Genomic DNA, 24270 nt, shown 5'->3' on the forward strand with positions numbered 1-24270 from the left:
TCTCAAGAAGAGAGATGGAGTTGCGCTTATCCGAAGGGAGAAGTCAGCTGCGCTCCCTTAAATCTTCTCGCTCGATTTCGCAAAAATGCACCATGTTGTAAGTAAAAAGGATTTACGTCGCAGTTATAAAGTGAACGATATAATTCACTCTACTCGCGAAATTGTACTGTCGAGCAAGATATTTTCGAGATGTAATTTCCTGAGAATTAAGAAATTAAATTTTTTAAATCAAATATTACAGAAAAATTAGTAGCTTATTGATGTATATTTTACATTATTTGTTATATGAGTATTTGTCTTTTGAGAGAGTATTTCGTTTGCTTAATGTTATTTATTGTTTGTTGTCTGGCACGGAATGCCAGAGATCCGAGTTCGACTTCCGGTCAAGGTAATATTTTTCGCAATTTAAATTAATTATTTACAGATTTTTAATATGTCATTCATAGATTTTAATATGTCATTCAACATTATTAAAATCCAAGATGCTATAAGCATCAAAATTGTTAGATTATTAGTCAATTTAACTCGTGATAATATATTGCAGTAGTTTATTAGAGTTTGCGTTGTAAGTCTGAAAAAATTTCGGCGCGCATTGAAGAATTTATATACGTAGTATATAAATTTACACGAAATTATAAATTAGTAGCATTCAAGATCCAACTTGACCGTTACGGCATGTTGTCATCGATATTTAATTTAAACTCTCACGGACCAACAAGATTTGATATTGTTATTTATTATTTTGCCTTTTATCATGAAAACTTAGCCCTAAGAATTTATCGTTAATTTCTTAGTCCTGATGTTTCACACACTTAATATGTAAAAAAGTAGACAACGAATAAGAAGAGCAGTAACATTACAGAAAAGTTTTAAAGATCCAGCTTGACCGTTTAAAAATTATGGATAATGAAAGATATATTTTTTTTGGAAAAAATGTCTATGACGTGGAAGGTTATGGCTATATTAAAAATTAAACAAATATAATTGTCAAATCTCTCTATAAGAGATTAATATATCTTTGTTTTATCTGATATAGGCTTTCTACAATAAGTCATTACTTGAACTTTAAGTCTTAAAAAAGCTATAAAAAATTGACCAATCATAATCGATTATTCTTTTCACATTCAACTGCAGTGTTTGGTTAATTTCTTACGATTTAAGATTTAAAACTTAAGTAAACAGTTTATTGTAGAAAAAACTCTCTTGATCTATTTTCTGTTATTTTCTGCTTTCAATTTTAGTTTATTTTGTAATTTTTTGAATTGTTTCATGCAGAATTGCAAAGTTTCAGATCATTCAGTTTCACGAAGGTCGACTCGCCGATGCCGCGCAGATCTGCATTGCAGATATGGCCGCATCTACATATGCATAGACACGTTTGTTCTGATTTTCTCTCTTGAACAGTGACGGATTTTTCGTCAACGGGCTTCTTTGCTGTGCTTATCGACGTTCGAACTTTTACGTCGAATTCTCGTGATACTTTGGAATCGCGCGACGCGTCTCGTGTATCGTAGTAGAATTTAAAGTACTCTGGTGAATCAGGTACTTCAGCGTTACTCCCAATAATATTTTGAAAACAGAGTCTTGGTGAAATTTGATGCAGATATTTCTTTTTCTTTAAAAGAAGATTTTTTAAAAGAAATTTTTTTTGTAGATTTTTGAACTGTCTAAACAGAACTGTAAGAACACTCATTATGTTAGAATGTTTAAATATGAGAATATATATATATATATATATATATAATCGCAGATTATTTATATTTAGAGTCATTAGAGACAGAAGGAATTAGGAAGGCTAAAGGGGTTTTGGAAAGAAAACTGTCCACATAAATATCTGATACTATATTTTGTCTATTTTTATGATTAATGCTGATTCCAAGCACTTTACAATCGTTTATTAGATATGCCATATGCTGCGATTATCCATTCTAAATGATTCCTGTTCTTATATGAAGTGGCGATAATAAACTAATGAACAGTTAATAATACGTTAAATTGTATTATCGGTTTCTTATGAAAATCTGCTGAAGTAATTCGAAAATCTAATCGGAAATAAAAAAATAGATAACTTTGTGCGAGTGTCTTATGCATTTTGAACAATATTATTTAACAATAATAAGTTAAACAAAATCAGTATTTAATTTGTAGTAACAAGTATGTTCCGCAGGAATGTCAGGCAAAATGCCACCGAGCGTATAATATCGAATTTTGGATGTGAGGAATCGTGTCACACATCGTGGAAGTTTTCACCGTAAAAGGGGAGACCCCAAGTCATTGTTGCCGGGTTAATATAAAGTCATTCACGGTTATTATCTCCCCGCATATTACACGCTCGGCGATCGAACATGGACTACCGTAATAGCTGTGTGATTTACGGGCTGCATGGCCGTCATCGATATACATACCTACATTGTCAGTAAACGCCACTGTGAACTTTGCATCTGCATTTAATGTTACGTCCGGCGTTAACGGGCAAACAAGGGTCCGGATCGATTTTCCGCTCAGACCATCGCAAGCAGCGACACAAATCTCCGTTTAATGTCGATTACCTTACTGTCCATTGCATCGATTCTTCTTACTATGTTTGCGGGGTCAGTATATCGTGCGATAATACAGCATATCATTTTTCGACATATCCAATCCACCAAAGTGGAGAGAATTAAAGAAATGAAATTTCATCATACTGCTTTGTATAAGGGTATGAAATGTTCATGGATCACTCAGATCTCTTTAAATATGACATCACTAGTGAAACGTCGTTGCTATTAGAGAGAGAATTACCATTATCTAAATTATTATTTAATTATAATATTATTTTGAATTATATAATTATATTTTATTTAGTCTAATATAGTTCTAAAATTTATAAATTTTGTATTGTTAAATCAAGCGACAATTTAATAATATTAATTAAAATTAATTTGTAAAATAAAGATGTAATTGAGTCAATTTATTAGTTCTAATAATTAATCCGTAAAGCCTACTATTAATGAAGTGAATAGATTATAGGGGAGAGTGATCTAAATCGGACCTATTTGCAGTTTTTGTTCTCTATGAGGCGTAAATAAAGTCCGATCATAAAACCAATGGTGCCGTTCGAAAGATCATTTAATTTTCTTCATTTTTGCAAAATTTTTGCATCTGACATATCATTGTTCCAGGTAGCACTTTGATATTCAATTAGATGTATATATTGATAAGGATCCGAATTAGGATTGAAACGTAATATTTTTACAATAAAGGATTTATAATATCACACACCAACACCTTGTGCAGACTCGAATGGCTTTACACTTCATATTTTAGATTTAATCATAACGAGTCGTTATAACATTTTATTTATATTTTATTATTTTATCATTAGTTTGCAATGTTTGCATTACTGTTACTTATTATTAGAGATTAATTTATAAAATATATAGGTATAATGAAATCGACCAAGTTCTTTCGTTAGAAGTCAAAGTTTGTTTTATTGTAAAAAGCTCGCAATGTGATACACACATATATATATATATATATATATATATAGTAGCTTAGTTATATAAATACACTTTCAAACAGTCATTTACCTTTAGCTTCAGTTAACTTTACATGCGTAATAGGATTGATTTCGACAGTTGGTGTTCGAACGAAAAACCATAGACACTCGCAAAACTCATTCTAACTTTCGCGCGCGGTTTTCAATAAATTTCATTAGTTAACGGAAACTTTTGTCAATTATTTTAAGGTAAATAATAAGTTGAAGACTGTGAGAGCTGTGCTAAATAGATTTTGTTGTCGATTCTTCTTGAAAATTTTACCTTGTATCATACTTGACACACACACACACACACACACACACACACACACACACACACACACACACACACACACACACACACACACACACACACACACACACACACACACACACACACACACACACACACACACACACACACACGCACGCACACACACGCACGCACGCACGCACGCACGCACGCACGCACACACGCACGCACACACATTCTGTAAATTCTTATATTTGTAATTGTAATGTTTTTCACTATTTTGATATTTTTGATTAATTGAAATTTAAGTTTAATTTGAAATTATCTTGACTTATATTATGTTCTCTCAATAGAGCACTTACTTTCTGTATTACATAATTTTTTTCTCTGTAGCGTATACATTAAGTTTCAGCTTTTTTTTTCATCGATGATATGCGAATTAATTGTCTGTTTGTAAGCATTATATAGCGGTGATGAGTATCTCCATTATTTCTTGTTAGATTTTTTGAGTATACTTCTAAAAGCCGATTATCTTCTATTTCGATGAAACTTTGTTAAAATCTTCACTTCTATTATAGTTAAAATTAAACCCCTTAAAAGGGTTTTTTCTGACTCTAGCGAAAAGCTATTTTATAAAATAAAATAATGAAACGAATAATATATAAGTGTCTATATTAATAATGCATACTCTTTACAAAATGAAGCAGAATTCCACATGGATTTATTTTCCTCACAAAGCGAGACTCAATCCGTCTTTCAAAACTGCTTGTCTGTATTATGAGGCGAATAAAAAAAAATATTTCTATAGTTTCTGTCAAAAATAAATGTTACTTTAACATTTTATTCACTAAAACGAGAGCAACGTTTAATAATTTTCGTTTTTTTTTTCGTCTGAATCAATTGTGCGTAAGTAAAATAATTGTTGCATCTTTCTTATTAGTCACATAAGCTTTCTAGAATATAGTTCCAGAATATATAATACTTTATCTTTTCTTTTCTCGGTAAAGGGAAATTCTGATTACTGATTCTTTTGATTTATTTGTCATGCGCGATCAAATCGTTGACGTCATTGGCCAGCTGTTTAAATTTATCGCGTCGCATTTCTAGTAAACAAACAGTTGTGCGCGACTGCAGTTTAACGTGATGTGCTTGCGTTTATTCTTAACGTTGCAAACAGTTCCTAACGATTTGATCGCGTGGGCCTATTAATCAAAATCGTCTCGATGGATCATTCACCATCGCAGAATACAAAGCTTTAGATTTATTATCTTTCCATATTTTTTTATCACAGTTAAAAATGTTTTTTTATCTTTATGTATCAACAAATAATTTTGTCAGAAATATTGCCTATCAAATATGGACAAATTTATTTTCTATAAGAAAAATTTGGATTTGATGAGACTTTTCTGTAGAGAAATTTTATTATTCTTAACAAATCTGTAATGAATGCCGTGACGAAATTTTAAGATTGCAGATTAGGACTTGGATTTTTTGTTTACAGATCTAGATTAAGATATTTATTCTCAATAAAGAAAAAAATAGAGTAATCGAGTTTTTTATTAACCAAATTATAGCTTAGTACTTGAATATGTAAAAACTAGTTTAATTTTAAAGTTATGTTAATATTAAGGGAAGAAATAATACTTTTTTTTAATTATATAAATCTTATAATAAATTAACTAAATTTTTAACTTTGAGAGCAATGGAAGAAAAATAATATACATATATATACATATATAATATAGGATTTTATTTTTAATCATTCATCATGCGATTTAATTATAAGCGATATGATCCAGATCAAAAATTCTAACAAGAAATTTTGAATGGCGTTTCCAGTCGGCCGTATGAATTATCGTCATACTTCCGTATTGTCGCACTTCTAATTATGCGATTTGTACGCATGTAGGCGGTAATTAGAACACCCCGCCAAGGATATTAACGCAAATAGTAATTACCAATATCTGGGCTGACTAACGGATGTGCGCGAGACGGGATGTAAATAACTGACCTTAATTTTTCGACGCGACGCGCGGAAACTTTTTAATAAATAGAGCCTTGGCCTAAAGGAAGGTGACGCATCTTATTAAAATTTATTTATTATTACATTTATTAATGCATATGATATTTTAACGAGTATTCGGATGTGTTTGCAAGAATATTTTATAAATAAATATTTCTATGTGCGTAAAGTTTATTATATGTATGAATTTTTATAAATAACTGTTCCAAATTAATACAAAATATATTTAGTATGATTAATATTATATATATCTTAAATATATATTCTTATAACGAGAATTTATCTAGCAAATATTATATTATATATTAATGTTTAGATGTAGATGATGTTCTTTTAATCTCAGTGTATGTTCTTCTTGAATCAGGACATTAGGTAGTGGTAGATACATTTTCTTTGAGAACACTCATGTTTTCCATTTATGAACTCGTTTGAACAAGTACTCAGCTAAATATTCAAAGAGATGGTCGGATTTTCCACTATATTTTGGAATATTATCTCGTACTTCGTACCAAACGCGTTTTCCAAATGCGTCATGATCTTAATAACATTTATTAAGATCAAGATCATGGAGATGGTTCCTCTTATTTTTATTACTTTGCAAAAATAAGTTTTTAGTGCGAAAATAAAAGCGTCGGATTTCAACATCGACAAATCTTTTGCGCTTTAATGAATTTTTCAACTTATTGTTAGGAAATAACTAGAAGTCATACAGAACTATCTGTACGGGTGTGGTGAAATTGAATAATGTCATGTTTAATAAAAAAATTTTGATTCAAGTGAGATGAATGAGCAGGTACGACATTTTGAAATGCGACGTTCGAAGTTTTCGACGCAACCGTTGCCGACTGAACAGCTGTTGGGTCGTATTACTTGGTAGAGATACTCCTCAAGATCCCTCCCTAAATCTGAAGGATAAAAAATCTTGATAAAAATATTCGTAGAGGACGGATACTTTTAGGACAGTCCTCGTATTACTTAGATTTACATTATTGTGTTTTTTTTAGGTAGATCGTTATATATGTAGATTATCAATGTATGTGACATTACATGCAGAACAATTAATCAAGCATATTGATATTTGCAATTCCATCGTCATATTTGATTTGTTATATGCTTTTTGATTATCTATTACGTTTCCCAATACGATATTATGTAGTAACCTAATACTTGAAAGGACGTTCATTTATTAAAATTGTTAATGGATGAAATCAGAGCGAAAATGCAGTGAACGCAGTTCGCAATCTCCAGCGCAAATTATTATGCAACTGTTGCGACAATTAATTAATACAGTTCAATTTACATGTTCTGGAAAATCATTCAATGCACGTGTGTCACACAAGCGAATCATCATCAATAATTATGATAATATGAAAATACGAAATTAACATCAAATATAGTACAATATCATATGATATTTGATGAAATCATTAAATATTAATTAGGCACTATATTTCTTAAATCATTATCGCATGTTATTTTTAATATTTATAGTCCACTTCTACTATTTGAGTATTACAAATTACAAACATAAAATTTTTGTATTAATAATTAATAAATAATAATTGCTAATTATGAACAATTGCTAATATAAATTTAAGGCTTATAATTTTAATGAAGTAATTGAATTAATAGCTTTTCGTAATTTTTGATATTAATGACCGTGATAATAAATTGAAATTAATCACGAATGATAGATTGGTCGAGAAATCATTGTAAGCATGTCATGAATTTATTACATAATTGACATCGTGACGTAATGTTAATTAATAACATGTAATCAGTGCGTATTTTCATATGAAACCGATTCGATTGAATGTTTTGTACAAGTTTGAATAATACTAGCATTGATATTGCGGTTTAGATTTTGGTTCACCATATTTGTGAAATATTGGATAGAATAATTCTCTTATTTTCTTGATCATATCGATGATATTGCTGTTTCTGCCCATGGCAAAATTATGGTAACCTCTGATATTTTCGGAGATGATCAAAATAATATTTCTATTTCATGGTGACTAGACATTTTTCTCTAGAATATATACAATGTTATTATATTGTATATATAATAATATTTATATAATTGGGGTTCGACTCCCGGCCGAGGTAATATTTTTCGCAATGTAATTAAATTATTTACAGATTTTTAATGTAATTTGTAGATTTTAATATGTCATTCAATATATTATTAAGAACCAAGAAATGAGCGTCAAAAATTGTTAGATTGTTAGTTTAACTCGTGATAGTACTGTGATAGTTTATTGGTTTGCGTTGTAAATTTGAAAAAATTTCGCCGCGCATTTAAGGATCTACGTACGTAGTATATAAATTCTTCACAAAATATATTAGAAGCATCCAAGATCCAGCTTGACCGTAAATGGCTTATTCTCATCAGTATTTAATATTATTATAGTTCTAATATTAAATTTATATTATTATTTCATTATTATAGTAAAAGGGGAATTAATACTTAAACAATGGATAGATGCGAATTTTAAATATATAAGGACCACATCTAAGTTACAATTTTCAAAGATTCGTAAAGTCAAATGATTTGATTCTGATACATTCGTTTAATATTATAATTATTTAAATTAATTTTTGCAAAGCAATTAGAAATCAGTTGTTTTGAAGTAACGATTACTTGAAACAATTATACATATTGATTGCGACATTGAATACTGTGCAGACCTAACTGATAGCGGCTTCTTGACGGGAATTTCCGAATTCGGTTTGATAATAGAGTGATGTGAACATACCACGGATACACGCGATGACCCTCGCGTGGTGTTCGACAATTAATTCCAACCGCGTGCCAACGATAAGAAAAGAGTATAACGCGATCGGTAACGATCGCGAGCTTTCGCCCGCCGCTTATCCGCCTAAGTTAATTAGGCGAATGCCGCGAAATAACGCGGGTCACGGACGAGAGGTGGGTAAGTCTAAAACTTTCGGGGTTTTTCTGTTTCTTTTTTTTTTTTTCTTTAAAGAAAGCCTACCGCTTGCAATGTATTATGCAAGACCTACTTTCTCTGGTTTTTCTGAAAAAGGGTAAAAGTGGTCTTCAGAATTGCGTTTTCTTCTGCAAGAGGTTGAGAGACAGAGCAAAGAGAGAGAACTCCTTTGAGATTTCATCAGGAGAGAGATTTCGGTGAGCTTCAACGAACGCATCGCAGATCCCAAGAGATAGGATTTTTTTTAAAGCGAAACTGCCTGACATTTTTACGGATTTTAAAACATAAATAATGTTTCTCGAAACAAATAAGGCAATATATGAACAATAGGCTAATAGGAGACGAGTGTAATAAGTAAAATAAAAAACGCAAAGATTAAGAAAAAATATTTATATATTTGACAAGTAAATAACAGAAAACTGGACGTTTCAGATTCAGATTCTTATTAAAGTTATCTTCAACAATTCAAATTTTGATGAATTCCTTGTAAACTTTCGATATATCTTAAGTTGAGTGTGTGTTTGACGTGAGTAAAAAATCTCGATGATTTGTGATGTTCAAGATACATTGACCACATCGATTTCAAAATACGGTTAAAGTAGAATCCGATCGAACTTCTTGTTTTCAATTGAAACCTAAAACGAATATTCGATTTTTATTCAATTCGGCCGAAAAACCGAAATTTTTGTATTGATCTTACAGTAACCATTTTTAAAAAGTCATTGAAAAATATTAAAATATATGAAGTTTATGTTTTCGTTTAAAGATAAGATTTTATTAATTCTTAAATTATAAAGAATTCCAGGCACTAGATATGCGGCGACTTGGCGAATAAAAAAAGATAATTGCAGTTTTTTTTAAATTACAAGTGATTCGTTGTAAAGGGTTTAACTGATTGCGCATTCGAGTGAAACGAGATATACACTGCATATACATATAAGAATTTTATAATACATTCGCTAACACAGTTTCCGACGACATAGTTTTCTAGTAATTGCGTGAAGAATCGTCACGCACTTTTTAATCGCTGTCTACAGCCACGTGAATGTACAATATTGTTATCATTGGCGCTTTTGTTTTGTGCACGCGTCTATACGGCGACTAGCTGTTCAAATATTCGATTGTGTCCGCTTTGGGCTGTGAAACCGCTGCAAGCTGTAGATACGTTTCAGTCGAACTTCTACTTTCCCTCGTTTCACAAGCGATACCATGCTGGTGGGTTGAATGCATTCGCGAATCTATCTAACTTCCGGCGGCGACGCTGCCAGACATTGATAACCCTTTCGTGGTTGCGAAATGTAAAAGCTTCTTCGGAAAGACACGTTTGCAATGTAACGACTAATGACGATAAGGAAATTAAGCGGTTTGATGTTTCGACAAAATATTTCTTTTAACGTTTACTGCGTTGCGTGTTATTATATATGGTGTATTTCGAAATGTTATTCCTTTCATTTCTTTACGCAAAGATTAGGCATAATGTTGTCTAAAAAATAATTATCTTTTTTATACAAAAATTTTGTAAGATGCGTTTAAGTAATTCCTTTTATCTTTAGTTTTTTAAATGTTTTACATCAGCAGAATTCAAATATTTTTATTGTGCATTTTGCATTAAATAAGCTCACGTCAAGAAACGTATTGTTTGACATTGTCTCACATTTTTTGATATTTTTAAGCATCATTGAATATATTCTGTGACAGAGATAATTCGGAGTATAATTCACCAAATTTCGAAAGTTCGGAGAAATTGGTAACGTAGAAGTAGTTGGACGATTAGTTACGTGCATGATTTTTTGAGAAGTCCTGCTCCAAATTTTTCTAGTATAATCATAGTTTTTAAAAAATTTCTAACGTGATGCGATCGATGGCGAGTTCAAATTGACAAATCAAGATTTTATACTACTACACGACAATTTGTTTAACGATAATCACGATCATTTTAATTAAATTTAAATTAAATTTCTTCAAGCATTAAAGAGTGGAATTATTTATTATCATCGCGTGAATTATTCTGCGACGAACTTCAAATCGAGGATAAGTGGCAGATCAGAGTGCGGCTCAATTGTTGCTCCATCACCATTCCTTATTGAATACATGTATCGAGCTGAGTTGTAATCCTTTTCTAAAAATAAGTCAAAATAGGAAGAAGTGGTAGAGAAAAATCTCTTACTATTTGGAATGATCGCAAGTAACATAGCAACATTTACAAAACGGTAAAAGAAGCGCTTGTATATATTTTTTGTTAAAACTGTACAAATTTTTTATTAAAACATATTTTTTTTAGCCTAAATCAGTTCTTCTCATTATGCTGTAACCATTTTGATTGTAACTGCAAGAAGCGCTGAAATGATATTTAATTAATCCAATATATTCCGTGTTACATTTTATTACATGCAAAAGACCGTTGTTGTTTATCATGTTATGCTATATGAGAGCTCGATTTCGCCCCTTTGCTTTGCTGCGTTTTCATTGCGGCTTTATAAGCCACATTCAATCACAGCTGGCGACGATTCAGCATTATGTATGTGTGTGTATGTCAGGCTGCATTATTACTCTCAATTCTCGACAGTCGTCGCGTCGTCGTGGTGTGACAGTAAAGCGCAGTTAAGCCGCGGTTAGTGTATTCGAGGAGAGTCCTGACACTTCGCAGATGCCTCGATCGTAACTGCATAAACATCCGCGAGTGCCGAATGGCACGTCGCGGAAAAGCGCGGCTGCAGTTCTGGCCAGAATTTCACCTCGCGAAAATATACTGAAGCAAACGTAAATCGGCAAGCGGGCTTCTGTTCCGCGAGACGACCTTGCGGCTTCTTACCTTGCATTTATCGCAAATATCGAGATAAGCGGAGAATTTCCGGTTCATAATCTCAGCGAATTTACTACAGCCGAACTATACTACTTGAAATTTCTGGATGGCGATGGAATTAGATCCGTATAATTCTCTATTACTCGGTTCATTTATCGAAAATACGCCCGTCTGTTTTACGGACTTAGACATATTTGAGTTTAACAGAATAGAGTTATCGGATTGCGATATCTCGTGCTATATTTGATCGGAATACCGTTTCTCGAAGTCACATGAGCTTATTTAATGCTGAATGCGTGATAAAAATATTTGCGTTCTGCTGACCTGGATATTTTAAAAATAGCAAGGAGCACACGATTTTTTTGGCATTAATACTTTCATCAACATTTGTTAATTAACGTGAGTTGATGAACACGAAGTATCATAAATACAAATGCGAGACAGCTATGATATTTGCTCATTGCGTATATTTTACTTAAATACGATATTTTATTAAAAGTTTCATGTAACGAACGCGTATGGTGTTCGTAACATCCTTGGCTTCACGTGGAAAATAATTTCTGTTTATATAAGTTGTTGAAAGATTGAAAATATATATTTCTTTGGTAGAGAGAGCATTTTCAATTCCTAGTGTCTCTTTATATTTTTATAGATCGAAGTAAATTCTTCGACCTTCTGGCTATAACGCGTGCTTATATTCCATCTTTTTAACAAAAATAGAACCGATAGAAACACTGATCTCCTTTAATCTCTAATCAGCCGATTAATAGTAACTATCGAGATATCGTTTGTAAAAATATACACTAGTGTTCGGAGAATCTCATAAAGAACACATGGTATATCTTAGCTTATTATTTTTCTTAATGATTGAGCACGAGATTGTTCGAGACGTGGACATTAAATTAGCGCTCATAACCGTCTGCCGCAATTTCCGCAATTAAATAGCTCAAGCTGCAAAAGTTACAAAATTAACGTGGTCGATACACGGCCACTCGGACTTCGCCGTTAATCCTCGTTTGCGGCCGGAAAAGAGTCTGTCGAGAGTTTATTCGCAGTGTAATATCGCGTAAAACCGCAGAAATTCCGATACTATTCCATTATATCAAAACTCTCTAGTCGTAACGTTTACGAAAAAGTTTTCGACGATCAGTTTATATTTTGAATAACTACCGTATTTATTTCTTCAAAAGTATACCGATTTTGATGTCAAAATGACGCTTTAATGTCATTTTCACGACAAATAACTTCAGTTTTTGCTATCTGGAATAATAGGATGATAATAATTTTTAACATTTATAAATTGTCTGATTATTAAGCAATTCACGAATATAAAAATATTTATTTTGAAAAAAAGTGCATGTAGGAATTTAAAACATAAATTGATCGTCGATTGCCTAATCAGTTGTGTGGTAAATAGTTTCAGAATGGAACTTATTGTAGTCATTATAATTCGGAATGTAACTTCTTTTCCTTTTTTTTTTTTTTCATGAAATAGGTTTTTATTTTTAATTGGCTTTTGATTCTTTCTCTATTATTAATCAATTATAACTTCCTTTTTTTTTGAAAATAATAGACTAACAATAAAATTAATTGTGTTACAAAGAACAATAAGTTAATTCTGTAGTTGCCAAAAATTTTATATTGCGTTATCTTAAATTAAATAGTAAACAATAACTAATGTACATTATATTTTATGTGAAATATTTATCTTAAATTAATTACATTTTAATGTTCTTTGTTATTATTACAAATCGTATTCTTAAAATTAAATTTAGTTGAATTTAGTTATATGTTTTATTAGTTAGAATTTTTTAATAATAATAATAATTTTGTATTATCAGAACTATAATAATTTAAATATAAATTGTCTGTTCCTCTCATATTATAATGGAACAATCAATAGTGTACGCTAAGCACGCTTCTATACTTAATGTGCAAGTATATTGTATTAAACATTTCCAGCACTTTATTTTTTATTTAAGAATATATGAAAATTAATTTTTTAAATTTAAGTTATATTTTGAAATAAAAATCAATTTTAAGAATTACCAAGATTACTTTAATGCTAAAATATTATATTATAAGTAAAACTAATATTTGTTCAAAGTTTTGTTATGGAAGAAATGCAATATCCTGATTGGATTTTTTTTCATAAATTTAAAAGTAATTTTTTTAAGTGAATATTACAGGGGAAGATAGATTTCAACATCGAAATTTATTCCTTATAACTTATGAACAAAGAAAAGACTGTGCATATCATCTTGTATTTTTGTGTATAAACGTTATACTTAGATACATGGATTATATATATAAAAAAAGTAAAATAAAAATAAATATGAAAAATAAAATTAAGTCGGGACTTTATTGGAGCTTATATAGTACCACATATAGAGGTCGCTCAGTGATTTTGCGGATGTATGAATCTCGAAGTGGAACCTGTCATATTCGAGAAACTGGAGGATTGTCATGATGTGTGCATAGCACCTTTCAATTTTTTGATAATTTTTGCAATGACAATAGTATCCGATTATTGCCTCGGCACCGATCTTTTCTTGATCTATTAAAACATAGATCAAGTATTTAGTTTGCGATGCCAGGTCCGTCATTACTATAGAAGGTGGTTCTCGGTTGGCGAATATAGATCTGTTAATTTTTATTTACAAGAGTCTTTCGTGACCTATAATTCGTGACGGACGCACATAACAACTTTGTGCCCACTGTAAACTTCGATCTATTCATCGAGATCCTTCGAATATTTTTCGAAACACCTGTTTTGATCTGCGACGCGTTAGGCAATTTTTCATAGATTTTTGGCATCCTCTTTATTCGTGTTCACTGATCGCGCGCAGATTTCTTGCCGCATAAAATAGCGCGAATAGTTGTTGCAGGTCGACCGTAAGAAAAAAAATTAAACACGTGGTTGTATGCGACGTCAATAAGGTTGCATAAGGTCGTTTATTTATACAGACGCTTAGAAAAATACAGGGCGGAAAGACCTATGTTTATTTATAGTTTCTCGCTTGTCCGGGATTATAAATAAATGATTCAAAGATTTTCAACTACTATAGTAACATTGCTTGCTATATCTTAAGCTTTACGAGGTCTGCAAGTTTTTATATTGTGTTCTACTTTCATGATTTTATTTTATTGTTAATGAAGAAGCAATTGGATGATGTATGTTGTAGGTATTTCCAAGTTATTGGTTTTAAAGTTTATATAGCGGTAATGGGATTTAATGTTATATGTGTTCTACTCATATGTAATAAAGTTTTAATGATTCTAAAGCATTATTAAATTTTATCATATTATATTTTTATTTATTTTAAAACTGAGATCTTCAGAATTCCAATGATAGATGCGAGGTATCTTATATATATATATATATATATATATATATAGCTGTAACATTTATAAGGATTGCTTCCATTTTATTAGAATAGTGAACGTACCTAGTCTTTTAAGATAAGCGAGAATAATAGTAAAAAAAAGATAGATGATATCCATAATACATATATCAGTAAGTAAAAATAATAACGTATTTATTGAGATAAAATTAACTTATTGTAAATAAGATTTTTCAAATACACTCTTGTCTTTTTGTAAATTATAAAACGCATATAATGAAAAGATAAGAATTAAACTGAAAAGTTTTATACTTTAAGAGAGAACGATAGATACTAAGAGTCATTAAAAGCAAATTTTCTTGTGGAAACTTTCTCTTCAACAATAATTCAAGAATTTTGTAGAATATTTACGAAAGTTAGTCATTTTTCAACCAAAAGCTTCCTCGCGTGGCGTAAAATGGGGATTTAAGAAAGTACGTATACCAATAAAGGTACATGCAACGCCAAAACAAAAGTTTATTCTGGCTTTAGCGGGAATTTATCCTAGTAAATACTGAGAAATGAGAAGGGGGGCACAGAAGGAAGGGGAGAGAGAAAGATTCTTGTATATATTTTAATCCATAAAGTAATACAAATGTTTCTCATACGTTTCTTTCTTAAGGGGATCCTAAAGTCGTCTGTATTACCAACTAAACCATACAATTTTTGTATCGTAAATACTTTTTTGTCATTCATATATTCGAAAATCTTTTTACAGGATTAAAGTATAGGACAAAGTATACGCATTAATATATGTCTGCAAGTTAAAAATTAAAAAATTGAGTTTTTTACCATTTTTTAGTCAAATATAGCGCTCTACAGCTGTCACGTCGTTGCACATCGTAACAACATTTGTTTCATATAAAAGCTGTGCAATCTGTACTTAAGAAATAGTAGTTCACAGGCACGTAGTTTATGTGAAGAAACATCTTCGAGTGCTTAGAATTAGACTTAGACAAATTATCGCGATGAATTTACGATACGAAAATTAACAAGTAATGCGACTACTTGCATTATTCTTGCGTGAGATATTAATGTGGTAGTATATAAAAGATATGTCGAGATGTATTGTAAAACAGCGACATCTGGCGATTTCGTTAGAGTTCGAGCTTTGTTTTAGGATCCCCTAACAATAAGACCTAAATTTATTTTATTTTAATCAATCGCGCATGATTACAAAAATTTAAATTAATATGCATATATTTTTTAAGCGTATAATGGAATAGTTATATACTGCAGAATTCAGATTTCGAAAAAAACGGCAAAAAATGAAATATTATTAGTAACGATATAGGTTTGAATACTTGAAAGTATGTTTTTATTAATAACTCAAATACTTACACGTTGTCGCTTTATATTTTATTAAAAGAAACAAAAATTTTTTAAATGAAAACTAACTTTTTATTAATTTTTACTAATATTATTAGTAAAATATTACTATTATTATTATTATTATTATTACTAATTTTTCAGTAAAAAGTATTTAAATCTTTAGAAGATTCGTCACAAAAATTTAATATGTTGTGTGTTTTCTCTAATTCTTATTAATTATTATATCTTTTAATCATAATTTTAATGAAAAATGGATTGATTCTGTAATTAATTTTAACTTTGTGTTTAGATTTTATTACAAGTATAAAATACTAACATGATATTTTTCGTGTTACAGAAAGCTAGATTGGCACGTATCAGAATCGCGAAGGCGTCGAGCGGTGCCGCTTTCGTAAGCAAAAAGAAGGCAGCGGAGGCTCGTTTAGCCGCTCAGGAGAGTGGGCTGCAGTTGGAGGAGTTCTACAAAGAGGAGGATATCTTCGAGCTGCAACATCATCACCTACTTCGTTGCTTGGAGAAGACCACGGTAACTACTTCTAATAACAGCAGCATATTGCGCTTTTATGCGAGAACTCTAATGTCTCCTTAGTACCCGCTAAATCGCTCTAAAATCCTTAAAATCTCACCAATAAATTAACTCCCTTAGACAAGGGATTTTATCTTTTATTTCTTGCTTTGACAATGAGAGGACTTAGGCAAAATTCTTTCTTCTATTATCACATATTCTAAAGATAACGCTATATAAATTAAGATGTACCAAGAAAAGAAATTACGTCCTTAATTTAGGAGATTTGTAAAAATTAGTAGTATTACACACTTTGGTTTGATAATTAAAGTTGTATTGAATGTGTTTTATCTACTACGTTGTTTTTTTAAATTAGAATTTTAGTAAATTTTATTTTAATTAATAGGTAGAATAAAAATAATATGCATAAGCGTATTATCAATACATTACATAACAATATATTGATATATTGGGTCTTTTCAGCTACGAAACATACGTTATATAGTCACATAGTCGACATAGAGTATCGACTCATAGCTGAAACTCATTGCTTCTTTTTTATATTTCACTGTCAGAGTGAAATAAAAGAGATCTTATAAACTTATATCCAAATATATCTGAATATAATCTTATTGTTAGAATATCTTATTGGAGTATCACTTTTAGTACAATAAGTGGTAATAAAAGATAAAAATTTCATGAAAAGGAAGAACGATATCTAAGAAAATAAAAAACCCCCTCAAGATAATATAAAGGCTACTTTGCTATCATTACGTAGAGTTTTTTTGACATTTTGTACAAAGACCGTTGTGACGAAGATAGATTAATTAGCAAAATGATAATAATTAATCATTCATGAATGTAATGTTCTCTCGCCGAACGACGACAAACTCATACAAAAACGTAGTATATCTTCAGCGTGCTTCAACCTTCCGTCATTAATCCCACGCGAAACGACAAAGCAACTGCGTCGTCGTGAATGCATCGTCGACACTTCCGTTCTCGCGCCGAGAATTCAATAGGTACTCCGCCTCGAAAATCCGGCAGTCCGTTTCGCGAGTATTGCCGAGTACCGGAGTAATTTGAATAAACCCTAACCTCTCCCTCCATCTCCCGGACGCTCCGTCTGCTCGTCTAATTTTAGCCTGGTGAGAGGTTGGTTGCGCAAGCGAGGGTTGCCGCGTACGGTGTGTAGTCTTTATCGAGCTCGAATACATGCGACCAACCCTCGTTTACGGAGCTACTGCTGCTACAGAAACGTGCTATTGTGAAATTGTACATGCGAAGCATCAGAAATCCTTTACTTTTTGTACAAATGTAGATAAAAGTTACAGTAAAGTTAGATAAAAAAGAGTGATACAGTAAAATATGAAAATAATATATATATTTTTTTATTAAATATAATAATTAAAACATGATGTTAGAGATTTGATGAGTAGGAATATATTATATTGCAAAACAAACATACATAATGTATATGATTACTCATTCCGAGTCATTTTTCTTTATTAGATGCATAATAACCGCGTTTCATATAATTTATATAATCTCCGTTGAAATACGTAAAAGTGTTAAGATTTAATGAATCCTAATTCATGTGAATAATTAAAACCTAATTTTACAAATTAAGAATATATATTGTATTGCTATTTTTTTTTATTACTTATCTTTATTATCATACGTATAATGAAATAAACATTTGACGAATTACGGAAAAAACGTTAGTTAAAAAAGGGAAAAGCTGTGTATAAGAGGATTAATATAAACTTCAAATAAATTTTTCAGAGAAATTTGATTCTACATAAAGGGATTTGTAGCTGCAGAAAAGATGCCATTTTTCCGATACATTTTACTCATGTTATATACATACGTGCATGTTCTGCGCAGAGATGCATACAGGTTTATACAATTAAAACATTTAAAACGTGCACGCGTGCGCGAAATGTGTACATCGAAAAGATTATAAATAGGTACGCCTCGCGATTTATACAACGTGTGTAATGACAGCTAGTTATATACAGAAGGGAATTTATTACGCTAAAAAGAGAAAAAGGGAGGAAATTTGTGACGTGCAGAATATATATGGAGATCGTGATATGCATTATAATTCATATGAATTAAGCTTATTAGCATACTTGACACAATTAGAAATTGATATATTTTAAGATGGGAAATAAATAGGTATTTAAATAATGGTACAAATATAAGTAAATTAAATAATTTACTTATATCTATTATTACTCTGCGGTTGTTAGTGTATAAGTAATATATTTACAAAAATGAACTAAAAATGTATCATGAATAGATATACCACAAGTAAAAAATGTAAGTACTTTGTTTATTTGTTATAACAACAACGCAACTTGGGTAGAAATGTACTTTTAGGGACACAGCGAAACTTTTACTACTATAGCAATATCGAAATATCCAATCCGAATCAGCCAATAATAACTGAAATAACGATAAAAGAAACAGCAGAATCGTTACCGTTACTGTAAAGTGTAAAAATACAACGATATTATCGAAAAAAGTAACGGAAAAGGTAACGGCGTTACAAGTAACGCGTTACTTTCCAATTTTGGGATTTAACACCACGAGGTGTCTATATATTAATTCTCACCGCGTCGGTACGTTATTAATATTAATTCTAGCATGATATCGATTTATAAAACCCTTGGTGTTTAAATCAACATCATCGTGATATGGTTTTAAAACCTATGATTTTAAATCTATGTCATGTTAGTGTTATAATATAATATTAATAACAATGAAAATTATATAAACTCCACATAATTTATTCTTATATCTATTATACATTATAATGTTTTTATACATCGATATTTTTTAAATTAAGTAAATATTTTTTGAGTAAAATTTCTCTAAATATTTCATCTTAGTAGGAAGTATAGAATTTCTAATAAGAAGAGAATCATTACATATTTCGAGATAAAGCATCATCAAATAGCAATTTCTAGAGACGTTCAACTTATATAAACGTTTCATCCCAGGAGGCTAGTAGACTAAGTAAAGCTAAACGACGCACTGGGAGGTTGAAAAACGAAAGGGAAGATATCAGCGTAGACGTCAAAATTGGAGCAAGTATTCAGCGGTTGTAAAAAAATCTTTTCAGAGCTGTTTTATTGACACACAGATCCAGATGCAGAATTCGCTTATACGATTTATGCTTCAGAGACTACCATAGAAATAGTAGCGCAACAACGGTCACAAAAGGGATGGCTGCAACTCGTATTTCTGAAAAAAGAAGCTTAGCCGAGCTTAGACTAAATATAGACGTACGACCGAGAACTATTGGCAATTTACTCAGCAGTTAAATAGTAAAGTACATGATAGAAGGGCGATATTTCACAATTTATGTATATATCGATACGAATAAAAGCCAATCGTATACACTTTCAATCAAAATCTATTTCTTGGCTCTTTTCGACAGATTTGCTATTTAGAGTATATAGATCAGTTTATAATTGACATTTGACATATATTCGGAAGGGATAATATTGTGGCAGATACTCTTTCTTGGACTAAAGCAATCCATGTAATAAATTTTGAAGAGCTAGCCGAATCTCAAGAGGACGATGCACAACTGAAGACAATCCTACAGAATGAAAAAGTATTAAAACTTTCCAAGAGATACAAAGATATACTAGATACCACCAGACAGCTCTTAGGCTACTACAAATTCTTTTTATCCAGTTCTGCTTTTATTCCAAGAAATTGTATTATTTACTGGTTTCTATCAATTCTTGTTATTTTTATTTCAATTGCATATATATTTCAGATTTTTACAGTAACTTTATACTTACATTTACTTACATTTCTTGTTAGAAATCAATAATAGCAATTATGTTTCTATAAGAAAATGAGAACAAATGAGGACTATTATTAAATTCCGCTATTTATTTTTACACTCTAAAAAATATAAATATTAAACACCATACGGTGTTTATATGATTTTTAACGTGTTAGTGTTGATATATTTAAAATTTATGATATTAAATCCATGACGATGTTTATATCAATACTAGTGAGAATTACATTTAACATTCACTTTAAATCCACCTCCACAGTTTTGAAGTATACTATCTTTTATTTTTCTTCAAAATTGTTATTTTACAAAATATTTTTGTAAAATAATTAAAAAAGCAGAACTAACACAAAGAGAGAAATGCCGTAGTGTATAAGTAGTACATAGTATATACAAAGTTTAATCGTTCATCTTTCATAACCTAATGTGTCAGTAAGGCAATCCTGCTGCCTTGTGTATTTACCCTGTGTGTAAGTTAAATACTATGCATGTAAGCAGGTGGTAACACAAGCTCGTCCTTGTGCTGCTTTTATTCCTTTGGGAATTCTCTCTGTAAGGCATTTTGTAGATTAGGTAGCGAAACAAATTCGGTTAGACGCGATCATATTCACCTGTGCAACATTATTAGTAGATATATATTTTATATAAACAGTAACTCAGCCTGAATTTGGAATGACCTTTCAGCCTCTTACTACGTTACAGAACTAACTTTCGGTTAATCATTTTAACAGTAAATTTCTTAAAATTTACACGTCATACTTTGATAAACTTTAGAACTGTTAATGCAGCACAAATAACTATATTTGCTTAAATATTCAAACTATTTATATTTATTATACTGCCTTTTGTGATTTATTTTTACTGATTTTTAGTATAAATGATTAAACTGATTAATTAATTTTGTTTCTTTATTCAGTTCTTTTAAATATATAATTTATTGGTCGTTTGCTACAACAATCACATAGCTAAAAAATTGTGATTTTTTTAGTTGCTTGCAAAAAAGAATGAAAACATAAGGAAAAAGGAAAAATCATACTTTATAAGTACATACTTTTAATACTTTACAATATTATTAGGGTGATTTTTAAAAAATTGGAATTTTGAGTCCCGCACTTTTCAAATATATTTAAATAAATTAAATTGTATTTTTTCCTTCGATTTTCATAACAGAGAAAGATTACAACTGTATCTTTACCGCAAGATAATATTTTTTCTATGATATGATTAGTCACACATAATTGATTCTCATAATTTTTAAATTGATCCAACATATAAATCGACATTTGAGAGCAATCAAATATTTAGCCGTACATATGCTAGAATATTTACATTTGCACATCTTAACAGATAGTCGCGTCGTTATACATGCATAGTTAATTCCATTATTAAATGATACTTCTGATGTTATAATGATAGTGTTGCCTGATAATGGCCGCTTTCTATGTTATAAACGTTGATGTCGCGGTACTTCGAGATCGGATTTCCTATCGATTCGCTGCTCACATCGTGAGCTCCATGCAGCTGACGAATCTTTGACCTCGAGCCCCGGGTTTCGCGTAAATCGTGTTGAATTTCTCCCGAGAGTACAATGTTCGCACGATATTCGACACGGTGATGTTTTCTCGGGAAACGAAGATTTCCTGCTGATCAAAGAACGACGTGGTCAAAATCGCTGACCGAGCGTCACGTGAAACTCGAGCAGGAATTGAATGTGGAGTATGGCACATGTAAACTGAATATTTGTTTCCGAAGAATGATAAACTTGGACTTGCAACTTCTGTATTTTGATAATTTTAAATTATCAAAATATAAAAATTATATTGGACTGTTATAAGTGGATCGTTAGAGAACGACAAAATTATTTTTTTTACTGAATTGCTCATTATTTAAATTTACATAATTATTTTTATTTTTCTAACGAAATCTAAATAGCCGAATTGTTAGACAATTCAGTAAAATTGTTTTTTTGTGTATAATACTAATACTATATGATAAAATCTATTTTGATTGTATAAAAAGCGCAATTCATAGTAATTTTGTTATTTATTTATATTCCTAAAGTTTATTTTGGCAATATTTTGTGAGTTTTATTTAAATTAAAATAAGAATTTCTTAAAATTTTTTGTCCTTAAATCGCAGCTCTTATTAAAATTTGAAAAACATACGATGTTACTTATGAGTTTGAGAACAACTTTTTTTAAAATTAAAAAAAGAGTTTGATGTTTTTATTTAATAATATTACATGACATTTTTTACGGAACATAATTCTTTAGAAAATGTAAATATTTTAATAAAAATGTAAAACTTGATAGCATTGATGTAATGTCGATAATGTTAAAATATTACAGCTTTGCAACAAACTTTGATTTACATGGAGACTTAACTCTAATTGTAAGTTTTTTTTACTTTATGTTCAAACTTATAGAATATCGGCGACGTAAACTCCAGAGATGCAAGTAAATAACATATTACGGTATTAATTTAGAAGGCTGCTCTTATTTTAATGAAAAGTAGATTTAAAACTTAATTGCGAGAATATTTAAAGTTGAGAAGTAAAGCATTATAATTGGAAATGATAAGATATATACTTTAATTTTTAGCAAGATTAATTTCAATTGAATTTAGACTTATCAAAGAAAACACCATTATTTTTATGCTATATATTTTATATAATACGTAATATATTCATACAGAAAGAAATGGCATAAGAAACTTTAAAGTTGATAAAGTTACATATTTACATCAAGTAACATGAAAAAAGATTTCCTTTTATTATTGACATCAAGGTATCTGAATAATTACTTCAAAATTATTCTTATAAAATATTTTTTATCAATGAAAAAGAAGAGAGAACGAGACAAGAGAAAGAAAAGGATTTTTAATAGATTGTAAGCTAAATATAAAATGTCCGCCCTGAATTGAATATTCTCACCTAGATTCATACAGATATGTGTGCCATAACTACGTGCTTTCTCGAAATGCATACTAGATGCGCCGCTTTACGTCATCGTGCCGCTAGCGTTCGTACAAACGAAGATATTTCGGGAATCTAACAGGGGTAGAGTGTAACATCTCTTCTTCGGATATTCCGAGAGAATCCTTGTATTGCTCATGCAAATTTGCATTGTTTATGAAGAATGTATTACACTAGGGGGCGGTAAAATGATTGTACAATTAATATTTCAATTGACAGTTTGCGGATTGTTCATTTTCTTTGTAAATATCAAATAGCTGTACAAGAAATCAATGATTTCCGTTTTGCTATTTATTTGCGACTGCGCTGGATACTCTCGTATAATCTTACAAATTCTATAAAAATTGTTACAAATATGTGAAATTATTATTTTCATTTTATTATTTAGATTTAATAAAGTCATTGCTTTAATGAAGTATGAAAGGTAAACCTAATAATCAAGAAGAAAGATTTTTCTATCAAACAAAGTAACAAATTGTTATTTAAGAATAAAATTAAAAAATAGACTTCGTATTTTGTAACATATAGAAATTGTTTCTAGAATATTACTTTATTGGTAAACTTTGGAAAATTCGAGGTCTTAAGACATCATTGAAAATTGCTTTAATTTTTTTTATATTCATATTATTCTTATTTTATGTTTCATCCTAGTCTTGCCTCTGTAGACGTTTCTCTTCGTCTTCGAATACGACCAATCATCAACGTC

The 24270-nt window shown here is 30.5% G+C and overlaps 1 protein-coding gene across 5 annotated transcripts in view; it reads left to right on the top strand.

Annotated features, from left to right (window-relative positions):
• The window catches only part of Shal (potassium voltage-gated channel protein Shal), a 108023-nt gene that overhangs the window by 37336 nt on the left and 46417 nt on the right, over positions 1-24270 (top strand). For all 5 annotated transcript variants that reach the window (XM_018551480.1, XM_018551476.1, XM_018551477.1 and 2 more), the window contains exon 3: positions 16600-16788. In XM_018551480.1, coding sequence (XP_018406982.1) covers positions 16600-16788 — 189 coding nt within the window. The remainder of the gene's footprint in view (positions 1-16599; positions 16789-24270) is intronic.

This window comes from Cyphomyrmex costatus, unplaced genomic scaffold, assembly GCF_001594065.2.
Source record: "Cyphomyrmex costatus isolate MS0001 unplaced genomic scaffold, Ccosl1.0 scaffold14, whole genome shotgun sequence".
Classification (NCBI taxonomy): Eukaryota; Metazoa; Arthropoda; class Insecta; order Hymenoptera; family Formicidae; genus Cyphomyrmex; species Cyphomyrmex costatus.